At 39.7% G+C, this 25,077-nt stretch overlaps 1 protein-coding gene across 4 annotated transcripts in view; it reads left to right on the forward strand.

The window, feature by feature from the left end:
- limch1b (LIM and calponin homology domains 1b) overlaps positions 1-25,077 on the forward strand; it is an 87,538-nt gene that overhangs the window by 32,057 nt on the left and 30,404 nt on the right. For all 4 annotated transcript variants that reach the window (XM_073820588.1, XM_073820585.1, XM_073820587.1 and 1 more), the window contains 3 exons: positions 3,451-3,561; positions 8,890-9,088; positions 13,338-13,590. In XM_073820588.1, coding sequence (XP_073676689.1) covers positions 3,553-3,561; positions 8,890-9,088; positions 13,338-13,590 — 461 coding nt within the window. In that variant the 5' untranslated portion in view covers positions 3,451-3,552. The remainder of the gene's footprint in view (positions 1-3,450; positions 3,562-8,889; positions 9,089-13,337; positions 13,591-25,077) is intronic.

Raw genomic sequence — 25,077 nt, forward strand, 5'->3', positions numbered from 1 at the left:
CTAATAACGTCAGTAGCTAGCAGTTAGCATCATTCATTCGAAGCCCTTAACTACAGCTCGTGGGCATGCAGTGCAAAGTGATCCAACCCAGTGTCATTTAACCATATTTCTGGCTCCTGATTTCTTAAACTTTTGTTTTTCCCTTACTTTGAGGTCTCCTCAGCCACTTTCGCCTTCACTATTTTAGGTGTATCCCCTCCTGGTTCAACTAAATTTGCAGTTACTTAGTTAAATTTAAATATTTAATTACATGTTAACTGTTCAGTTAGAGGAGAATTTTCCTTTTGGAGATATTTCATGTTGGGAACTACTCAATAGCACGTTGGCTAAAAACCTTAAGGAAGGAAACCATGATGTGGTCTTGAACACGCAGCAGCAGTGAGCCACTTTGGTATGATGATCAAAGCAAACTTAATGGTCGATCCAGATTGCTATTGAGTATTCCCAATTCCAGGTCACCCTGTGGTGTTAATCACTTAGCAGTCAGCTATTCACTTATTTATTTCTATCTGTTTGATGTATTTACACTAATCCCTTTCGTTCTAGTGTGGTTTCATATCTCCACAGAGCTGTAAGGAACCAGAGAAACTTTTCATTTGTGATTCTGCTTGTTCTCAACGAGTGCACCAAGTACTATGACCCTCCTACATGAGTAATCTAAATGATTACAAGGGCATAACGATAGTCATGCACACTGGTAACAAGCATTATTTGAATAGGAAAGCTGTCCTCCTTCCTTTCCCTCCTTTCCTTTACTTTTTAAGAGATCTAGCCTGAGGCGAGCCATCAGGAGATTCTGAGAAATACTTTGACCATAAGAACCATCTTAAGTCATTTATTAAATCTCGGCTTACGCCCTTAAAAGAAATACTCCCAGAATCACACAAATCTTAGCATCCAAAGCTAAGATATTGATCATAGAAGACACTTCACTAGCAAGCCATGCCCCGAAACAACAAGCTGTAGGTTACATCGCTAGCTGACCTATTAAACCTTAACCGGGTCCGTCTGAAACTTTCTTTACACTACAAAATCTTTATGACAATTCTCTGCGAACACTGGAACTACCCGCCCTCTCACAAGTCAGAGTCCAACCAGCGATTCCAGACTGCAGGGACCACAGATACTAGATAACAACCACCTGACACAGACCAACTTGGGTCAGGATGACAAGTGACAGTGCCTCGACACCTGCCGCACGAGCTCGAGGACCCATACCTTGCCACCGTCTAAATTTTCACACCTGATAGCATCGACCACGGCACCACAACCACTCCTTGAAGCACCAACCTCCAGAGAGCCACCTCTCTCTTCCAGCCGTGAGTGCCGGGTGCATGTCTGATTGTTCCGCACCTTTGACGTCGCTCGCTGTTGTCTGTTGGACGGACAACAACGTTCGAAAGAGGGGATATGTAGGGTCTGGACCAATCAAACACACAATTGTTCATTGGGGTATGAAACAATCACAGACCCCCTTTACCCAATCCACCACTGTAGGTGCCGGCAAAGTTTCAGATGGCCCACAAGGCCCCGGTTGCTATAGTGACCAGGACACCTCTGCCAGACCAGATAAACTTTACGACTCAAAAGAATGTGAATCGCAACTTCCCCAACCAACTCTCTCTTAAACAGACTGCAATAGTAACTGACTTTGTTCATTAATTCTTTAACAAACCTTCCTATGAATGAACACACCAATCCCCAAGTCAGTGTGTATTTCATTGTGGTTTGGGTATCTTGTCTTTTGGTGTAATGTTTGTATGCATGTGTTACTATAGATATGGATGGATGTGTTGTGCGGTGTAACCACATGGTCATGTTTGGTATCTCTGAATTCGTATTTTGATGGCCTAAAGGATGATGCATATTATATGTCAATACACACGCAACATATTACAGTTGCATGAATCCCTAGTAGATATGAATGAATACCCACATGCTCTCAGGAAAAGGGTCATAAAAAAAGCCCCCTTTCTATCCAAACCTCCCGCTTGGAATTTCAGCCTCTCTCATTGGTCAAACCCAGGCTGAGGGGCGTCATTCTTCTAGTCTTTAAAGGGCTCTCCCACAGTTCCGCCCTACAAACCCTTTGAAGCCATGCGGACTCTCAAGGAATTGAAAAGGACTTTCTGAACTGAACACATACGGAACCAATGCACAACAACAAAAGCTTGCAAGTATCCGTTCTTTCTACAAACGTAGATAGCTGCGTTTAAGGCGTTTTATAAAAAACGATTTCAGGTTGTTCAGAACCGTTCATTCCTGTACCATGAAACTCTCTCTCACTCTCTTTTCTCTCTCATACTCTCTCTCTCACGTGTTCTTTGTCTATTTGTGTTTTATGTACGTTTGTCTATGTGCGATCGTTTGTAAGTAGAATAGTTTAATAAACAACCATATATTCACATATAATGATTCTCTGTGCTGAATGCTTACATTACAAAAGTCACTTAAACTGTTTCGATCTCATATTGCTACCTTAAGCCCTATTTTGTTCAATTGTTTTAACTCCCTTCTGATTAGTAAAACACGTTGCCGTGACGACGAGCCAACGTCAGAGTAATGGGTATCACTGAAGAATTTGCTGGACAAAGAAACAAGTCGATATCATCATTACTGTTACTGATCAGAAGCTGGAAATTGCGTATATTTAATGACGATTATTATACACAATTTCCTGTGAGTTAAACTACTTTCCCTGACTGAAATGTATGTTTTAAATAACTCATTTCATCCTATTCATTGGTCAAAAAGACCTGGTGGAGAACACATGTGAAGTAAGAAACACTTGTACACACATGTTGATCAATTTGAAATTCTTTGAGCTAATAAAATTCTCTACATCATCTAATCCTAGTGTAAAGAATGCATCACTGTGTATAATATAATACATTAAATTGTTTAAAGTTAAACATTAAAATTTAAGAATTTAATTAAACCTTTTAAGTTACCAACATAATTTTGATGATTTGTGTTGACATAATGTTGATCATGACATTAACTTATTATTGTGTGTAATGTAAACTCAAATTTATGTGTTAATTGTTTTTTTTTAAATATTAAGTTACCCAATGATACAGTAGTAACACTGACTCTTTGTGCAATGACAGTGCTAATGCCAGTGACAAGTAATATCTTACTTTTCATTTCATTTACATACTAAATAAGTAAAAAAGATAAAATTTATTGGTTGGAGCAACTTCATTTTTTTTTTTGAGTAAATGTTTATGTTACAAATGATTCTAACTAAGTGTAGTTGGTTGGTTGAACATAATTTCATTAGAAGACGCAAACTGTTGCGTTCATTTTTTTTTTTTTTTAGAGTGGCACATTAGTTTCTGTGAGGCTTTTTTCTGTTTGTAAAAGAATAAATGCACTTTTTAATGAATGAGTGAGCATATAGATTATTAGATACCCTGACTGAGAAATATTTTGACTGTGTTCCTTTAGGTTTTGATCACCATCTACTGGTTGGGCCGAGCAGCCAATAGCAGCACCACATGCAACGGGCCCGCTCTGGACCTGCCCAAATTTGAGCGACTGCTGTCACAGATGAGAAAGGTAAAAACAAATCAAAACCACTTGCATTTCTATTTGTCATTAACACTAGAAATATGATTTTATATAATTGGTGACATGTACAGAACAGCATTAATCTGATAAATGTCAACATATTTTATTGTTTGTTCTGAATCCGCCAAATCTAGAGACCCTCTTCATTTGGACTAGTTATCACCAGGATTTAGACCTTTTCTAAATTTTGTCACACACACACACACACACACACACACACACACACACACACACACACACACACACACACACACACACATGTTGGGTTTACATGTTTTATGGGGACATTCCATAGGTGTAATGGTTTTTATACTGTACAAACCGTACTTTCTATCGCCCTACACCTACCCTACACCTAAACCTAGCCCTCACAGGAGATTGTGCACACTTTTACTTACTCAAAAAAACTCATTATGCATGATTTATAAGCCTGTTTCCTCATGGGGACCTAAGAAATGTCCCCACAAGGTCAAAATCTACTGGTATTCCTATCCTTGTGGGGACATTTGGTCCAGGTGTGTGTGTGTGTGTGTGTACCATTTGGAATACCAGGTACACACACACACACACACACACACACATTTTTATTGCTTTTCTAAAATATTGTGTTGATGTTTGCAGCATTTTTGTGTCATTTTGCGGTGGGAACACCAATATTTTTTGTAATTAGTATTAGTAGTATTTTTAGTATTTTTGTAATTAGTATTAGTAACATTAAACTTGCAATTACCTGTCAAGTTACTTTTATTTATATAGTGCTTTTTACAAAGCAGCTTTACAGTATTACAGAAAAACAGTTTGTCAATAATGCAAAAGGACAATAGTAAACACTCAATTTTCAGTTAAAGTCAGTTCATCATCGATTCAGTGATGTCATTGTCTAAGCTCAGTTCAGTTTAAATAGAATCTCTGCAATCAAGTTGACGATATTGCTGGAAATTAAGTTTCCCCAACTAAGCAAGCCAGAGGCGACAGTGGCAAGGAACCAAAACTCCATCGGTGACAGAAATGGAGAAAAAATTTAATGGGAGAAACCAGGCTCAGTGGGGAGCCAGTTCTTCTCTAGCCAGATGAAACCAGCAGTTTAATTTCAATCTGCAACAAAGTCAGATTTTGCAGAGGACCCGTCTGGTTCCTATGGTCTTGTGCCAATGGCCGTCTAGGTGATGAGGTCTTCTCACTGGGGATCTGTCTCTGGGGCTCATCTAGTTGACATGGTCTCCGCTGACATTTAGGGCTGCAGAAGTCATGTCTAGGTGCTAATCCACTATCTGGACTGGATACGGACTGGATTCCAGCCCAATGATTTTGATATTATATCAACTGGGCAGATTTTGAGAACATATCGGACATGAAGGACTATAATGCGATAAGAGCTCGCTCATGTACTGAGAATCCGCTGACATTCAGGGCTTTGTAAGTAATTAGCAAGATTTTAAAATGTATAAAATGTTTAATAGGAAGCCAGTGCAGTGTTGATAGAACCGGGCTAATATGGTCATACTTCCTGGTTTTAGTAAGAATTCTAGCTGCTGCATTTTGAACCTGCTGGAGTTTGTTAATAAAGTTTGAAGAGTAACCACTCAATAAAGCATTACAATAATCTAACCTTAAGGTCATGAACACATGAATTAACATTTCTGCATTTGACAGAGCATAAGTCGCAATTTAGATGGAAAAATGTGGTTTTACAAATGCTAGAAACATGACTTTCGAAGTAAATATTCCTGTCAAATAGCACGCAAAGGTTCCTAACTGGCAGAATTGGCAGAGCAGCCGTCAAGTGTTTTTCATTAGTTTTGTGAAGTGGTATGTTTTGTTGAGCCATGAAGAAATATATAGCTCAGTATCATCAGCATAACAGTGAAAGCTAACACCATGTCTCCCAAGGGTAATATGTAAAGTGTAAAAAGTAATGCTCCTAGTACTGAGCCTTGTGGTACTCCATACTGCACTTGTAATCATGTGATATCTCATCATTCACTGCTATGAATTGATGGCGGTCAGATAAGTATTATTTGAACCATGCCAACCAATATCAGCGTAATTTTCTAGTCTGTTTAAGGAAATGTTGTGGTCGATAATCTTAAACACAGCACTAAGATCCAGTAGCACTAATAGGTTAGGGGAAATTGCTTCTGATGAGATCAGGCTCTGGACAACAAAGGATAACATACAGTAACCCCCGCTCAGGAACTGCTTTGTTTTCCTTTACTCTTATCATCGTAAATCCCTCTCACAGCCAAAGCCACGAAGGAAAAACACATCTTCACATCCATTCACACAAAATGGAAACAAGATTGACTAAACCTTCCTTAATATTAATTTACAGAACTATATATATTTAATGAGTGCCCTGTGTGGTACAACAATGTATGCAACATTGCCTATTAAAGTAAATACTGTATACACAAATTGATAATTTATATATATATATATATATATATATATATATATGTGTGTGTGTGTGTGTGTGTATGTATGTATGTATATGTGTGTATTTTTTTTAACGCTGTCACAATACTAAACCTTCCTTAATAGTAATTTACAGAACTATATATATTTAATAAATGCTCTGTGTGGTACAACAGTGTATGCAAAATGACCTATTAAGGTTAATACTGCATACACATATTGATACATTTTATGCGTCTCCCAGAAGATAATAAGATGGTGTACAAGAGGCATCATTGTGGAAAAAATTATTACTCATCTTTTATTTACATTTGAACAAAAAGTGGCATGTCCAAAATTATTCATACCCTTCTCAATAAATCAATAGAAAAGCCTTTATTGGCTATTACAGCAATTAAACGCTTCCTATAATTGCTGACCAGCTTTTTGCATGTTTTTGCTCATTCATCTTTAGCGATGAGCTCCAACTCTTTCAGGTTGGAGGGTGTCCTTGCCATCACCCTGATGTTTAGCTCCCTCCACAGATTCTCAATTGGATTTAAGTCAGGACTCTAGCTACAAAACAATGTTTTTTTTCTGCTAACCATTTCTTCACCACTTTTGCTGTGTGTTTTGGGTGCTAAAATGTCCACTGGTGCCCAAGGCCAAGTTTCTCTGCAGACTGCCTGATGTATTGATAAGATTTTTGATGTATTGCTCCTTTTTCATTGTGCTGTTTACTGTGATTAGGTTCCCTGGTCCACCAGCTGAAAAACACCCCCAAAACATTAGGTTCCTACCACCATGTTTGACAGTAGGGATGGTGTTCTTAGGGATGAATGCGGTTTTTTTTACGCCAAATGAAGGCTACGTCATTGTGGCCAAACAATTCAATTTTTCATCTGACCATAAAACAGAAGACCAGAAGTCTTCTTCTTTGTCCAGATGAACATGTGCAAAGGCCAAGCAGGCTTTTGTATGCCTTGTCTGGAGAAGTGGTGTCCTCCTTGGTCTGCGTCCGTGGAACCCGACGGTGTGCAGTGTCCGTTGGACTGTCTGCTTTGAGATGTTGCCACCAGCATAGCCCAGATTCATCAGGATGGCTTTGGTGGTGATCCTTGGATTCTTTTTTACCTCTCTCACTATCCTCCTGGCCAGCACAGGTGTCACTTTTGGTTTCCGACCACGTGATCTGAGATTTTTCACAGTGTGAAACGTCTTGTATTTTTTAATGATACTTTGCACTGTAGCCACTGGAACTTCAAAACATTTAGATATGGTCTTACAGCCCTTTCCTGACTTGTGAGCAGCCTACACCCATGAACCCTTTACGCTTAAAGCTTTATCTGGTTGCATTATGTTTTTATACTTTATGTTTAGCTGTTTTATTCTTTTTAATTAATTAATTTATTTTTTTGCCCGTGGGATACCATGAAAATTAATAGCAACTCAATAACCTACCGTTCTGGCAGTTTTTACCTTTGATATTATAAATATTAATAATTATTAAGAATAAAGTTAAGCATTGGCTCAAAGTATGTAGGCGACTTTTTGGCAGGAGCTGTTGCCATGGTGAATCATAATTTCGAAAGCTCCATTGATAATGTCTTTTCATAGTTGTGGTGCAAGTACTAAACTCAGAGTCAACCTACTCAGAGTGGATTTAACTAACATAGTTAAGCTGTTCTGAAACTGAAAACTCAGCGTTTCCCATCTCAGGGTGCCAATTTAGAGTTCAAGTTTAAACTCAGAACTGGTTGAACATCTTTATTAAAACGGGCCCAAGAACCATGGCTAAACTTCAAAATAAAAGACATGAAAACAAGAACATGAAACAAAACCCAAAACAAATCCCAAAACCCCACATTACAGTGTGAAAATTCTGCTTTTCTTATTCATTCTTTGTGCTGTAATACAGTCAGTAAATGAAAAGATGTTATTCTTATCCTATAATGAAATACGTATGTGACAATTTAAATCATTCAAACTGTAAAGGCAAAAGTTCATTGTTTATGCAAATGCTCCCTGGTGTTAGTATTTTTTAGATCAGTGTGTGATATATTGAGTGTGAGAGTTTGTTACCGCAACACCATGTCTACAACGAGCATGACATATTAAATTGGGCTGCACCACAATGTGTAGCAACAATTTTGGGTGATGTTGGGAGCATCAGTTTACAGATGGTGTCACATTATATTGTGTCTAGTGTAGACAGTATAATTACTATTGTGTCTCTTTGATTTTGTTGTGTCAAATCATGCCACTTGTGTCTGTTATAGTGTTTAATTGTACAAAAGCATATAAAAATTGTGTAGGCTATACTTTGCATCCTGTTTTATGACAGGTGGCAATAACACCACCAACAATGTTGGAGAGTCAACTAGTTACTGGTTACTTGTATGTTTAAAATACCATTAAATGTGTATTAGTAATACTATCAATAATTGATTTTGTATATTGCAACACCACAATTTAATCACTGAATTTTATTAATATTATCATGAACTGTCTAGATAGAATTAAAAAAGATAGATAAAAATAGAATTGATGTATACAAGTTGTGAAGAAGTTGTGTAACATAAAAGAAAAAAAAAATAGTAAAATTTTTTTGCATTTAACACTGCAGTGTGTTTTGCTTTTTCTCAAGTTTATCAGAACAGGCCTGTGACCCACAAGTTGAAACACAATGTACTAAGAATCTACTAAGAAGATTGTACTAAGAAATAATTTAAGCAATTTAAACAAGCTTTTTTCCCACTTTTGACAAAGCAGATCTGTTAATTTATTGTTTTTTAATCAATTTTGTCTTTTGGTGAAATGGCAAAATTGTCATTGTGATTTGCTGGAGGATCCACTTGGAGGAATCTTAAGCTGCAAACTTTTTATACTATTGTACTGTATGTGCTTGTGTGTGTTTCTCAGGAAGCAGAGGAGTGGGACAGCCCAAAGCGTAGCATCAGAGACAGTGGTTACATAGACTGCTGGGAGTCCAAGCGCAGTGACTCTCTTTCCTCGCCGAGGCACATGCGAGACGACTCGTTTGACAGCCTGGACTCCATCGGCTCACATTCCCATCAAACCCCCTCACCTGACGGTCTGCTTGCCCACGGCTACAGCGATGGTAAGTGTGATGCACGCATTAAAACATATTTTTAAAAAAATGACTTATTCATGGGTGGGCAATGTATGAGCTTAAAAAATGAATTCAAGGTTAAAATTTGACAACCAGTCAAAACATTAAAGGTATTTGTCCCACAAATCCCCACAGAAGAAAAAATGTGGAAGATGGTATCCATGGTTTGAAACAGACCTAGTCCAAAGCCCTGTTTCCTTTATTGACTGCTGCTAATGCTAATGTCCTCAAATCCTTCTACTTTATAGCCTTAGGCCATTTCAGATTTTAGCCATATTTATAATCTTTTATTTTTCAAACGGTATTTTGGTCCCAGTTCCCAAACAAAAGATTAATTTAAAAGATGAATCTGGTAAAATGTTATTAAAAATCTATCCTCTAAAACTTTACTCAGACAAATGGAATGCCTTATTGATATGTGCAATTTGCCATGGCTGTTATTTCACATCACACAGTTGTGACATCATGCGGGTTTAATCCATGTAGTTTCAGTGAGCTCTGGAGTCTTCCTAGGGACTGCCAGATTGTGAGATTGTGAGTAGTAGTTTGTGTGGAGGAGATGACTTCACAAGCATATGCAATGGAGGGGGAGCCAGGTGGTAGCAAGGTTCATTAATCAATGTTCTTTATTTGTGTATAGGAGGTGAGCATGAGTACTGGTGCAGAGCAGTATCGTCTTGTACTTTATGTCCTTAGAAGTGTCAGCATCTACTTGAGTGTGTGGTCTGCCACTTTGTCCTTTATCCGGACATCTGCTGACCTTACATGACTATCAGCGCTTTGATGTACTTTAGTCATTCTGCTGACTGGCCAAAGAGCCCTAAGAAGTTGCAGGTCCATCAACAGACAACCACAAGGTCCACTGCCGATGATGTAAGGTTGGCAGGTAGTACCTTATAAACCTAGACCAGAAGGTCTGCCAAAACCTGACGGTGCCTCCATCTTTTCCTGTTCAAGTGTCCCAACTTTACCTGGAAGGGCCCAAAACAGTCCACACCTGGCCGATTTATGAAGATGTAGATGGGCCACAGGTATGTCTGACATCTTGGGTACCCATGGTTTAGCCTTCCATCTTCTACACTTCTATAAGGAGCTTGGTGGCTGGATACCTAGGATCCAGGATGATGGGGTGTTTGAACACAGGATTGAGAGCTTCAGCCTGCCACCATCTACCACCAATGCATATGATTGCCTCCTTAGGTAAATAGGCCCACTGGCTTGCCCTCCTTGAGGTGGTGCAGTTCTTCTGGGAAACAGTTGTGCTGGATTCTCTTGTAGATCATTTTTTCTTTTTGTTAGTAATCCGAAGCAGTAACAGGGTTACCCTGTCCAGCCGCCCCGTGAAGCTCACGAACCACAGCCTCAACCTTTTTTTTTCTTTTTCTTTTAAGTGTGTTGTTCACCTTGTAAAGAACATGGCAAGGTCATGTTAGTCACAATACTGCAGGAGACAGACTTTCTGTACTCTGACGAATCTGGATTAAGCAGTTTAGGAGGTTGGGATGGCCAATTGTCAGGTCCCTTAAGGAGGAACAAGGGCACTTGGCTCCAGCAATTAGGCAAGGCAAGTTTCACTAAAGTCTTACCCTGTGTGACATCATCAGCAGGATTCAATGAGGAGTCCACGTAACTCCAGGTATTGGATTTGGTGAGCTCTTGGATTTCGGGTACACAGGTACTTACAAAGGCATAATTCTGACTGTAGCCAGGTGAGCACCATGGTGGAATTACTCCAAAGTAAAATCTGGTTAGTCTTCAAGGTCAGCTCATTCTCCAACACTTTTGCCAACTGGGCTGCTATTAGGGCACAGCAAAGCTCTAGACGTGGATCTGAGTGTCACCGCTGGGGAGCAACTTTTGATATCGCTGCCAGAAATGACAGGAAGACTTGGTCCTAAATGTCCTCGTTACGCATGTAAGAACTGAGCCATAGGCTTTCTCCGAAGCATCACTAAATATGTGGATCTGTCGAAAGACAGCGGTATGATTCACATGAGCTAGAACATAATCTCAAGGTAGGGTTATGCGAGGCAACAGGTGGAGTTCGGCTTTCCACTCTCATCAAGCTTGCTGGAGCTCCTGAGAAAGGAGGGGGTCATTCCGGTGATAGTGCTTATTCCACATGCTTTGGAAAAGTAACTTGGTTTGGGTTGTGTAGGGTAATATGAACCCTAGGGGATCGTACTGATGAGCCAGACCTTTATATACATTGCGCAATAGTAAGTATGTCAGCGGTCAGCAGGTGGCTCTAATACACAAAGTTGTCCGATTCCCAATGTCAACTAAGTCCAAGAGTTAACTCGAACAGACCAGTGTCATTGTGTAAGACCCAGTGCTCCATACTGTCTGACCTTGCTTCCTTCGGTAGATGTGCGATGACCGTAGGGATGTTACATGCCTACTGCCAGATCTCAAACCAACCTGATGCCAGAATCTTCCTGAGTTTGTCCATCAACCTTATGGCTTTAGCTGCAGTTGGTAAGCTCGGAAGGCAATTATTAATGTAGAAACAGCATTCAACCGAGTCTCTGACACCATCCTCTGGAACAGTGTGATCTCTGACATGATGTTGAAGAGCAAAGGTGGCACAACAAGGTGAGCATGTGGTGCCAAAGGGCGGGAATAGCCACTCGAAGATATCAGGGGGATTCTCACGCTTCATATCTCTCCATACAAACCTGAGAAGTGGCCGGTCCACATCTGCTTCTATCAAAACAAGTGGCTTAACCTGCCCGAATGGTTTGATAGGGAGGCCTGCCAGACACCTATCAATAAATATGAGCTCATCTTTAACATGGATATGGGATATGAATGGTCCACTAGGCTGAGACGCTTCAATCCAAATGCTTCTTTTTCGATATGCAAAGGGTGCTATGCAGAAGGAGACAGATTATCCCTTCAACGTTTGGTCCAAGTTGGTCAACAGCCTATGGAAGGAGCATAGTGTGTTCCGATCCATTGTCCAATGCATAGGTGTCAAGAGTGTGGTCATTATTCCGAAGAAGCAATCTCACAACTTTTAAACAGGACACAGATGGAGGTTGATGGCTGGTCCAGGTCAAGACCCTCACCTGGGTTCCTGTTTTGCCACCCAGCACCCTAGTGTTGGCCACCACATCTGATTTTCCGGCCGAGATGACCACCACGTCTGATCCCCCGGCTGAGTTGGCCACCATGTCTGATCCCCTCAGCTCCGCCATGGCTTCCTAAGCTCCCTGCTTGGTCATGGCTCTATGGACTGCCTGTTCCGCCATGGTTCCCTGAGCTCCCTGATCCACCATGCACCTTTGGACTGCCTGTTCCTCCATGGCCCCCTGAGCTCCCTGAACTGCCCTGGAGGCCTGGAGGCTGGTACAAGGCAGCTGTAACAAACCCTTAGCTTGGAACACGCAAGCAAAAGTACCTGAAGTGAAGGTTTGTTCGCTGGAGCTTAACCTTGTTGCAAATGTCTCTTTGTCTTCTGCCTCTCTGGGCTAGAGACTCAGAACTTGGTCAATCTTCTTTGTCTCTCTCGGATGGAGACTCAGGACATGCTGCATCTGTTGTTGCCTTGCTGGACGAAGACTCTTAACGTGGAATATCTCTTTCCTCACAGGCTGGAGGCTCACAATGTGGTTGTTTCTGTTGCCGCCTCAAAGCTGGAGACTCGAAGCGTGAAGTATCTGTTTCTGTCTCTGGACAGTAGACTCAGAATGTTGGAGTTTCTGCTAGTGTCATGTTCTGTCACTGAATCAATGATGAAATTACTTTAACTGAAAAATTGAGTGTTTACTATTGTTCTCAAGCATTATTGACACACTATTTTCCTGTTTAACACTGTAAAGCTGCATTGACACAATCTGTATGGTAAAAAGTGCTATATAAATCAAGGTAAAATAAAGGTAATGGTCAAGACTGTCACAAACTCTGTCTATGGTCTTGCTTCTGTCCGCCACCAGAGGTCGCCTCACCAATCCATTGACATTCACACTATACAGACTGTTGCACTACACACCGGACTACTTCCCATACTCCACCTCACTCATTATGCACACAGCTGGAGCCAATCATGATCTGTATAAATACGAGGCCATTACAATCATTCTAGGCTGAGTATTGCTGAGCATTTAGCACTCTCCTAGTGTTAGCTACAATTACAGAGCCATTTCCTAGTTTCCTTAGTGTAAGTTAAGTCTTGTTATCTAGTGTAGTCAACGCTAATTTACTGTGTTAATTCTCACTGATTGTTCCACTACAGGCCGTGGCAGCGACTCAGAGTATGACACCCCCCAGAGAAAGATGCCAGACATGCGCAAGGATGACATGCTGGTCCGGCGAACTTCCTACAGTGAACCCCGGACCACAGTTCCTTTTAACCAGTATTTGCCCAACAAGAGTAACCAGGGCTCATACATACCTGCACCAGTGCGATGCCCTCATGCAGACAGAGATGACAGCCACAAAAGCTGGAGCAACATAACCTCTCCAGTTGGAGGAGAGAGACCTTTCAGGTAAATCTAATCTGAGATTAATTCTGGTGTGTTGATATACTGCAGCGATTGATTTACCATCTGGTACATTGTTTTAATTTGTAGTACATTGGATAGAGTGACTTGCTACAGAAATCATTTTTTTAGCCTTTTTCCAGCCAAAATTTGTAAAGGGGGAAACTACTATGCTTAAGACGCAATTACTTTTGTGTGAGGAGGTCAAAGATCAGGCATTTAGTTAGATTCAAATACCAATTCTGAAAACGGTTTTCTCTAATATCTCCATAATTTCTACAAAAATCTAGAAATAATGGAGATATTAGAGAAAACTGTTTTCAGAAATAGTATTTGAATCTAACTAAATCTAACTAAAAGCCACTTGGCTTCTGTGATGTAGAGTAAAAAAATGAGAAGAAGAAATAAATAAACAACCAGCATTTTCCCCATCTTATCTGCCTTCTCTCCTGAAGCACACACTCCAGCCACTACCACTGTTCCACAAAGATCAGTTTACAGAACAAATAACTAAAATTCCCCTGTGTCCCAAAAAGTGGATGAAAACTTCATTTGTAAGTGATTGGCAATATTATAGCAACCAAAGGGATTGCAAGGTTTTGGTCTTCTTCTTTTTTTCTTTTTTTGCAGTTTTGATTTTGTAGTGCTGTGGTTTAAGAGGGGTGGTTGATTTAAACCAGATGTGAGCATTAATTGACTTGGAGCTACAGACTGCTCTGAACCACTAGACTGACACTATGAACATAGCCAGGGACTAATATAAAATTAAAATGCTAATTTACACTAACTGAAAACATGATGCTAATGTATCAAATTATAATCCCCTGTAATTGCATTCAGTGTAATTGTAAGTGCTTTCAGTGCTGTGTATTAATGCCCTTATTTATTGTTTAGAGTATTATGTTTAGAATTGTCTATTAACATTCTACTATTTCTGTAGTATGCAGTTCATATATTGTACACAGTATGTCAGGGTTGTCCAAACTCGGCCCTGGAGGGCTGGTGTCCTGCAGAGTTTAGCTCCAACCCTAATTGAACACACCTGTACCAGCTTATCAAGTTCTTACTAGGCATACTAGAAACCAGAGATTGTCTTACTATAGGAAGATGAGAAGGTCTGTATTACTAATGTAAGGGATAATCAACAGTTTGCTGTGCGTTAAAGGATTTTAAATGCACAACGTGGAGAAGAAAAACTGCAAAAAAGTAATACAGACCCTCTCATCTCCCATGGAATAATATTGGAGAAAGCTAACTTGGATCACGTGTCCCTTAATAACCACATAATAATAACAATTATAATTATAATAATAATAATAATAATAATAACCACTTAATAATCACATTACAGCCTTGACGTCATTGAATTTCAGTCAGAGTTGTGCGACACTCAATTGCTGTTTATGGATACCATAGGAATGAATGCAAAATGCCTATAAAAATAAATAAAGCCTCTTCTCCACTGACATCTATTAAAAAATGGCCTCTGGTCTCCTTTTCCACGTACTGCCAGACCAGAAATGTTAGCTTTAGCCTTTGCACTTTTTTAGCTAACGGTTGCAGGCTTTCCTTCTAGAGCAGGGGTCCCCAAACTAAGGCCCGGGGGCTGAATGCGGCCCGCCCCCATATTTGGACTGGCCCTCTGAACAATGCCAGAGACATATTTTGAAAATGTAATTTTAAATATGTTTTACTTATGTCGGTATTTGATAATAAAGGTTGGCTTTCAAGCTAAAATTTCCCTTAGTTATTAACATAGGTATAATTATTTGTTAAAGAGAATGGTACATTCAACGTAATGTGTCATCGCGATCAAACAGGTGATGCACGAGCCAGCTAGAAAAGAGCGATGACTAAATGACTAGCACTGCTACTTCACTCATCTCCCAGTTACCCAAAGTTTTTCTCGGTTGGTTGTGCATCTTTTTCTTCCACACTTTTTTCAACTCAACTTTGTTAACATGCTTGGATGCAGCACTCTGTGAACAGCCAGCTTCTTTGGCAATCAATGTTTGTGGCTTACCCTCCTTGTGAAGGGTGTCAATGATTGTCTTCTGGACAACTGTCAGATCAGCAGTCTTCCCCATGATTGTGTAGCCTAGTGAACCAAACTGAGAGACCATTTTGAAGGCTCAGGAAACCTTTGCAGTTGTTTTGAGTTGATTAACTGATTGGCATGTCACCATATTCTAATTTGTTGAGATACTGAATTGGTGGGTTTTTGTTAAATGTGAGCCAAATCATCACAATTGAAAGAACCAAAGACTTAAACTATTTCACTCTGTGTGCATTCAATTTATTTAATACACAAGTTTCACAATTTGAGTTGAATTACTGAAATAAATGAACTTTTCCATGACATTCTAAATTACTGAGAAGCACCTGTATATCTTTTGAATAGAAATGATCATTTGTCTGTCTGGTGCATAAAAATAATAAACTATTCTAGCATTAAAAGGTATAATAAATACAGGTAAAATCATAATAAAATAATAATAATAATAATAATAATAATAATTAATAATAATAATAATAATAATAATAATAATAATAATTAATAATAATAATTAATAATAATAATAATAATAATAATAATAATAATAATAGTAGTCTGTCCAGCCCATGGAATTTTATTTTATAAACCGACCCGGCCCCCCGTTAAAGAAAAGAAAATTATGTGGCTCGCTCAGAAAAAAGTTTGGGGACCCCTGTTCTAGAGGCTTTGCTAGAAACTTCCAGGCAGGTGTGTTGAGGCAAAGTGGAGGTAAACTCTGCAGGACACCAGCCCTCCAAGAACGAGTTTGGACACCCCTGCAGTATGTAAATATATTCTGCATGCATAGAATACAAATGACTTATGGTATTTGTCAAAATGTGCAGTAAACTGCAGACTTTACTGTTTGAACACTGTATCCCATAATGCAAAGCTATGTCTTGACCTTTTATTTAAAATGTCATGAATGAACTGGAATCATTGTGAACTGAAACTTTTTAACATCAACTATACATTTTAGGAAAGGTGGCGTGAGGCCAAGTATGGTGGGAATACTAGGAATTTGTGCTCTGCATTTAACCCATCCAAGTGCACACACACAGTAGTGAACACACACCCGGAGCAGTGGGCAGCCATTGCTGCGGCGCCCGGGGAGCAGTTGGGGGTTCGATGCCTTGCTCAAGGCACCTCACCTCAGTCGTGGTATTGAGGGTGGAGAGAGCGCTGGTGCTTCACTCTCCCCACCTACAATCCCTGCCGGACCTGAGACTCGAACCTGCAACCTTTGGGTTACAAGTCCGACTCTCTAACCATTAGGCCACGGCTGCCCCATTAGCACCCCATTAGCACTCTCTTGACTCATGAAGTGAAGTTATGTTTTACTCAAAACTGGCTAAAGTAATAATAATAATAATAATAATAATAATAACAACAACAACAACAACAATAACATACAAGTAAATATTGCTAAAAACTGATAAATGTTTTATGGAACCAAAAAGATAAATGGACAATATTAAATTACAACATAACTGTCACGGATGCGTGTGGAAATAGAGCGTACGAAGACAGGAATGAAATCACAGGTAGTAATTTAATAAGTTCAAGACAGGTAAATCCATTGAAGGCAGGAACACACATCACAAAACAACCTTGTAGAGGGAAAAACCAAATAAGAGCATACAAGAACTAAACCAAAACACACAGATTGATGGGGGTGTTACAATAACATTACAAAGTACAATATAAAAAATGGATATTAATTAGGGGTGTAACGGTTCACGGGGATGTATTGAACCGTTTCGGTACGGCCTGTTCGGTTCGGTCCACTTGCTTACCGTTTTGGTATATTTTTTTAAATTTATTATTAGCGTGATATTAAGCGCAGCGGAACAATGTTCCTAGGCGAGTTTCCGCACGGACGCTATTGAGTGACGCACAGTAACACACGCACAGTTAAAGGAACACTCCACTTTTTTTGGAAATTGGCTCATTCTCCAACTCCCCCCGAGTTAATAAGTTGATTTTTACCATTTTGAAATCCATTCAGCCGTTCTCCTGTTCTGGCGATATCACTTTTAGCATAGCTTAGCATAAATCATTGAATCCTATTAGACCAGTAGCATCGCGTTCAAAAATGACCAACGAGTTTCGATATTTGTCCTATTTAAAACTTGACTCTTCTGTAGTTATATCGTGTACTAAGACCAGCGGAAATGTAAAGCTGCGGTTTTCTAGGCCGATTTAGAAGATATTTACTTTGGTGCAGATCCTGAACCGTATCAATTTGAACCAGAATTCACAGAAGCTAATGTTTTGGTACGCGAAAGACAAGAAAGTGTGTCTGAACCGCCTTGGACAGAAGGGATGAGGAGAGCAGATTCGAGCTGGTGGGGCTTGCCAACCCATGCCAACTGAAAGTGAGTGCCGGTGCTGTCGCGAGTGGGACCAGGTATTGCCATCGATGGCAAGGGTGGATCTACCTGATGAGGAAGTGGCATGTCGCAACATCCGAGGACTTGGATGCAATGCTGCATCCTGCAGTAGTAGATTTTTTTCCCGGTTTGACAAAATAAACTAGAAAAAACGTCACACGCCGAGTGGACCTAATGGCCAGCTATCGCAAGAATAAGTTATTCCTGCAACCACTACAATATATAATATAAAGATTTTAAATGCATACTGTCAGTTTTCATTTTCAGGCTTATATTCATGATGTACACTTTTACTCAAAACTGACTTTAAAACACCACCGACTGTTCGCAATAACTTTCTTTTGCAATCACACATGGAATTTGGTCATAGCAAATACTAGGCCAACTGTTCGCCCAAAACAAAACTACTCTTCAGGGGTTGCATTTCACAGGTAACGTTAGTCAACAATAGCAATTAATCATGTTACACTTACAGCCATGGGCGATGCTCCTCGTTTTCCTGTCTGTAACGTTAGTTTGAAGATTGTTGGGATCGCCGTGTCCTTTAGACGCCGTGCTGTAGTACCGGTAAAACTATCCAAATAGTCATCTGATTCAAAATCCTCGGAGCAAACACGCCATTTCTTGATCGATTCTAACGGTGTTTTGAGATCCATATTCAGAGCAGCCAGCCATTGATTCATTAGTCGAAATTGCTTTTTTTTTCGTGGGAATTCTATGAAACATGGTAGTGTAGTGAATTTTACAGGAGACTCATCTCATTTTAACTTGGTCCACCTAGGGACGCCAATTATGAAGTGAGTTCTGCTTTCGCCCACTAGAAAAGCGAAATAGTGTAGTGATGGGTACTCGCGTCACAGATGACGTAATGATTCTTGGATCACATGTCACTTAATGTGTGGTAATGAGTACATCACATAAGAAAGATTGGTGGGATATCTAGCTTGTAGAACCTCTCACTGTATTATCAACACAAGGAAGACACAAGTGTAATAAAATTAATTTATTAACAAATGATAGACAAGAGTAATCAACTATTAAATGAATACAATAAATGCAAAAGGAATAAAGTGCATAAGATGCATAAAATGTGATTCAGTTGGGTGTTACTATGTCATAGCTATGTTATCTTATGGAAAGATAAACTGTTGCTACTCTGAAACAAATAAGGTGAAGAACCTTATTTTGCATCAAACAAATAAATGAGCTATTATTTGTTATCAACTGCAATCAGCTATACAATATCTAATGTAAATTAGAAAAATCATATACTGATAGTACACAACAATGCCAAGGTCTCTGGAAGAGGATTGGAAGTGATATTTACGTTCTCTGTGGTTGATTGAGCAGTCCGGTAGCGGTGAATTCTTCCACTGGTTGTGCTGGGAGCAGTCAGCGGGAAAAGGAGCAGGAATCCGTTTCGACAGCCTTGAGCATGAAGCGCTGTAGGATGCTGTTCTCCTGGAGCACCAAAGGGTCCTAAGATCTGGAACACGCAGATGTGGCCCTGGTGTAGGTGCTGAAGGCCCTTAGCTTGGAACACGCAAGCAAAGGTACCTGAAGTGAAGGTTTGCTTGCTGGAGCTCAACCTTGTTGCAAATGTCTGTTGGTCTTCTGCCTCTCTGGGCTAGAGACTCAGAACTTGTTCAATCCGCTTTGTCTCTCTCGGATGGAGACTTAGGACGTGCTGCATCTGTTGTTGCCTCGCTGGACGAAGACTCTGAACGTGGAAAATATCTCTTTCTTCACAGACAGAACGTGGTCGTATCTGCTGCTGCCTCAAAGCTGGAGACTTGAAGCGTGGAGCGTCTGTTTCTGTCTCTCTGGACAGTAGGCTCAGAATGGTTGTGTCTGTTAGTGTCTCTCTCTTGTGGAGCTGGAGAATGAATGAAGGTATCTGTAGCTGCCTTCCCAGTAACGGCTGCAGACTCAGAAAGAAGTTCGATCTGTTACTGTCCCCTAGACGTGCCGGAGACTCAGAATGGAGGTGTAGCTGTTATTGTCTCACCCTTGCAGGTCAGACTCAGTACTTTGTTAGTGCTCTGTTAGTGTCTCACCCTGCCGGGCCTCAGACTCAGAACTTTGTTGCTCTGTTAGTGTCCCTTCCCCTACGGGACTCAGACTCAGAACGAAGTTGCTCTGTTAGTGTCCCTTCCCCTACGGGACTCAGACTCAGAACTTTGTTGCTCTGTTAGTGTCCCTTCCCCTACGGGACTCAGACTCAGAACAAGGAGTGTCTTTTGGAGAGGTACCTTTATAACTTTTCGATGAGGAGGAGATTGCAACTTGGTGCTTCTCCATTTCCATGCTGTGATTGGCTGGTTCCATCAGAGCGGGGGGACATGGGGTAGCCCACCCTTCTTTCCTCTTGTGGAAGTCATTTGCATAGTCCAAACACAAAGTTAAAAAAGGTGTCAATAATGTTTTACTGGTGCATTTCTCATTTTCCAAAACACAATCAGAAAACATTTGGTCATGTAATGAACACATTAAGTCCAAACATGGTGGGAAAAGATTGAACTGTCATGCATGCATTCATTTGTCCATTAACAGCTGAGTTTGTGTAAGATGTTGCACTACACATCGCTGTCAGTGAGAATACTTATTTCTCTGAATAAGTATAAGATGTGTGTGTTATGGTTCGCATCAGTTCAAGGTTTGAAAACATAGTTATGAATGGATTTGGATGGATCTTTGTGATCTCTCTTTGTTTCACCCACTGCTGTTGCGTCTGGAGATCCTAAGGAATTTTTATGGCTATCACAGGACCAAACCTTAGTGACCAGTTTCAAGGTGGGTGAAGGGCAGAAACTGTGTCTTGGCCAATAGGAAGTTCCGAGTTTTTGTACCAAAGGTCTCTTCTTGCCCTCTAAGAGGTGTCTGGCAGTTATCCTGGCATCCTTATCTGATGGCGTTGGACAGTTTGCTTATGTTAGTCCACCAAGATCCAATCAAAATGTAGCAAACCTTTGTCTACTATTGTGGCCAGGGAGGGGCCCTTGCCATAAACTGGGCCCTGGAATGCGTGGTCCACTACAGTAGTAGAGTACGTCTTTGACTTACTATCACAGCACCATACAATGCACATAACCATAGCTAATCACACACAGGTAAATCCAGCCACTAACAATTTACCAGCTGCAACTCTGACAGCTGCAACAACCGGAATTACACAAACTTAGCACCGGTCACATTGGAAGTTACCTAGCTGGGATCTAATTTCAGGCGCTGTGTGATATTACTGCGCCTGCTTCGGTCATATTACGGCAGCAAATTTCCTTGACTATTACGCCGGAATGGGAGTGTAGTTCCTAATCTTATCGGCCTAGAAAACCGCTGCTTTACTTTTCTGCTGGTCTTAGTACATGATATAACTACAGAAGAGTCAAGTTTTAAATAGGACAAATATCGAAACTCGTTGGTCATTTTTGAACGCGATGCTACTGGTCTAATAGGATTCAATGATTTATGCTAAGCTATGCTAAAAGTGATATCGCCAGAACAGGAGAACGGCTGAATGGATTTCAAAACGGTAAAAATCAACTTATTAACTCGGGGGGAGTTGGAGAATGAGCCTATTTCCAAAAAAAGTGGAGTGTTCCTTTAAGGCAAAGACCAAAAGGACTTTGGTTCAGGTGCGCAAATACTCTTTGGGTGTGTTCCGATCGACAGGGTCCCTACGCAGTGTTCACTGCTCCCTACTCGCTCAGCACGGTATATCCGTTGAAGTGGACTTCGCTGACAATAATCGCTCATTTGGAATGCCCTGGAACGTCATCAAAGCAAATGTCACGGTCACGCAGATTATGATTTAACATAAATAAATATTGTTATTTATTTTACTTTCAAATTTAAATACATATAAACGTATGTATCTAAAAAAATATAGTCCAAATGCATGTTTAGACCGTTAACACATTAACAGATTTTTGTGGTCTTATTTCACGCACTTTTTTCCCCACACACAGCCTATATATATTTAACTATCCTGTGATAACATTAAATAAAACAAGAAAGAGATTCACCTCGCCAGTTTTACTTTCATTCATAAAATACAATATGCAAATGTAACATGAATCGCCATAACCATTCATAAACACTCTAATTTGTATAATAATAACAACATTTATTGCAACCGCTTCATTAAAAAAATATGTAAAATATCACCCAAATGTGTGGCTTTTATTTATTTTATGCAAGAATTCTATTGTGTATTGGCAGCTTTTCAAAATAAAGATTTTGTAAGTTCTTATTTTTTTGTACCAAAAATGGACCGAACCGAGCTCTCCAAGACACTGTACCGAACCGAATACAATTTTAGCGTACCGTTACACCCCTAATATTAATTGTTAAAGGTTAGATTAAACAGTATTAATAAATTATTAGTGTTTTTAAAAATCTAAACATAAAAACAAACAAATAATAAAATGGCAGAAACGAGCTTGCACAATTGAATATCCAATGTGACATAATGTTTCCAAATATCAAATACAAATAAATGAAAAAAATCTTAAATATAGAAAAAATAATTGGCAGTATACAGCACAAACTAGCACTACCTACTAGTGAGTTCTGAACTTGCCTCTATATATTGTCACGAGATGGAAAACACACATGACATAATTGTCTTTTCTTTTCTTTTCTTTTCTTTTCTTTTCTTTTCTTTTCTTTTCTTTTCTTTTCTTTTTGTCCTACCTTTCTGTTGCGTAACACTTCACTTCCCATATCCCTTTCCTGTATTGCATGTTTCTTATTTGACATGGTGTGCTGTGTTGTCTTTCTAATGTATGTTGTTTTTGTGGGTGTGACACTGTTCTTGTGTGATTTAGTGGGAGTGAAAACCTTTCGTTAGAATCGTCCTGTGTGGTAGCAAGAAGTGATGTTCACTATAGAGTCAAAACAAATAGATCAGCAATACTCCAGAATGTCTTCTCAAAATGAGTCTTCCCCTGAAGACCCCATTTCTAATAATGCACAACTTAGTGATCCTCAGATTAGACCCCCCTTCCCTAAGACCACCTCCATCCTTCTGTACAACTCCAACCTCTAGAACAGAACCACTCAGACCATGAGAAGATGGAGGAGAAGAAAAAGGAGAGAGATAAAGGGCCCGTTTTCTGTGAAATTCTGCCAAACACCACGGATCCCATTCAGAGCAACTTACAGATGTCACATAATGAGACTGCAGGAAATGATACCAGGTGCTGAGACTTCCCCTTCGTGTCAACATGCAAAACACTCAAAATCCCTCCTAGTGAGCTTAATACACTTACACAAAAAGTAGCATATTGTTTTATTTTTTTCTTCCTAAATAAAAAAATAATAATTACAAATGATTATTTAAAAATATATATAAATAAGGGAAATTAAACCTCCTGCAGATATGCGCATCGAATGTACTTCTCCCACCCCAGAACACGGTCAGTCAACTGTTTGAGGCACGCTCGCCGCCCTAAACATCCTTTTCCTATGAAAGCAAACCGAAATTCAGCTCTGCTCACCTTATCCGTCGCTCCTTCTGCACTCATTTACTGCTCTGACCGATTTCCCTTTACAACTTAAAAGCATTTGTAATGATCTGGGCCCATATTCACAAAACATTTTATCTTACCATTAAGACTTTTTCTAAATTTCAGTAAAAGTTTTTAGTTAAGAGTTTTCTCTTAAAACCTATTCACAAAGCTGCTAAGACAAATGTTTACTAAGGAATAGAGAGACGTCTTAAGCTACGAGTAAGGGCAGGGTTGATCTCATTGCTATGGATGATGTCAGCATGCATAGAAATAGAAACCATCACAGAATTTTAAATAGTTTTACTGGTTATAATGGGAATTGTACTCATTTTATTTAAAAAAATGTATGGTGCCTGTTGATCTCTACTGGTAATTGGTCGCCTTCCATTGGTGGCTTAAAACCACCAAATCCTAATGGAACATGTTCTAAAACACTCTACAGGAAACCATTTTTAAGTGGTTTTAATGGTTAAATGTTTATTGTTTGTAATGTTTGTACACCCACTTCTAAATCCCCTCTGATGCACATCATTCAATGGTGCCCTGCATTAGCCAAAATCACGACCGTCCACCACATGAATTGCTAATTCAATCGCATGTGAATAAATGCAAATATTCCCTAAGAACGCCCCAGTAAAGACCTTTGAAATATGTTTAATGATTGCGCCCGCTCCGTCCCCCCACCCCAAATGCTGCCTGTTCATATCCGAGAACATGTCAGGGGAGGCACGCAGACTGGTCAGGCTGGAGAACATGTCAGGGGAGGCACGCAGGCTGGTCAGGCTGGTCTTAGCTGGTCAGGCTGGGAAACCACCAGCTAAAACCAGCCTGACCAGCTTGGCCAGGCTGGGAGACCAGCTACTTCCAGCTTAAACCAGCTAAGACCAGCCAACCAGCCTAGGCTGGTATTAGCTGTTTTTTTCAGCAGGGTTGTGTCTGAATATTGAATGAAAAAAAGAGGGAAAACACAAAATTCGTAAATAAAATAATTTTATATATAGAATTGAATTACATATAGCCTATATATGAATGGGTGTTCGTCAACTGATTGCATGCTGTCAGAGTTTACAGTGTTGACAGCTTCATAAAAAATTAGCCTAATGGAAGCACTGTAGTTTATAGCTGCTAAAAATATGAAAAGTACAGCACACAAATACCACTTTAACTTATTTCCATTTTTGAACAAAGATAGTAATTGATTTCATGAATACAGGAGCCTGATTTTTGTTTGAATTGTCAGAATCTATAGTACTGTACATAACAAAAAAATAAAAACAAATCACAAACATTTGCAGCCAAGACTGTGAAAAAAAAAAAAAACAAGTGTCGTATGTAAGCCAGATTTGGCCCAGACCCTATTACTATCTGGGAAGTCAAGCAAAATTCCATTGTAAATTTGTTAACTGACAGTAAGAATATTTAACCGAATCAATCACCTATTTTTGTTTGCTGAAGGTTTAAAAAAAAAAAATGCGCGAACATAAATTGTAAGTCTTTGAGAGGAAATTTAAACCTCTCAAATTTACATTTTTGTTTGAATTGTCAGAATCTA

This window comes from Garra rufa, chromosome 16, assembly GCF_049309525.1.
Source record: "Garra rufa chromosome 16, GarRuf1.0, whole genome shotgun sequence".
NCBI lineage: Eukaryota > Metazoa > Chordata > Actinopteri > Cypriniformes > Cyprinidae > Garra > Garra rufa.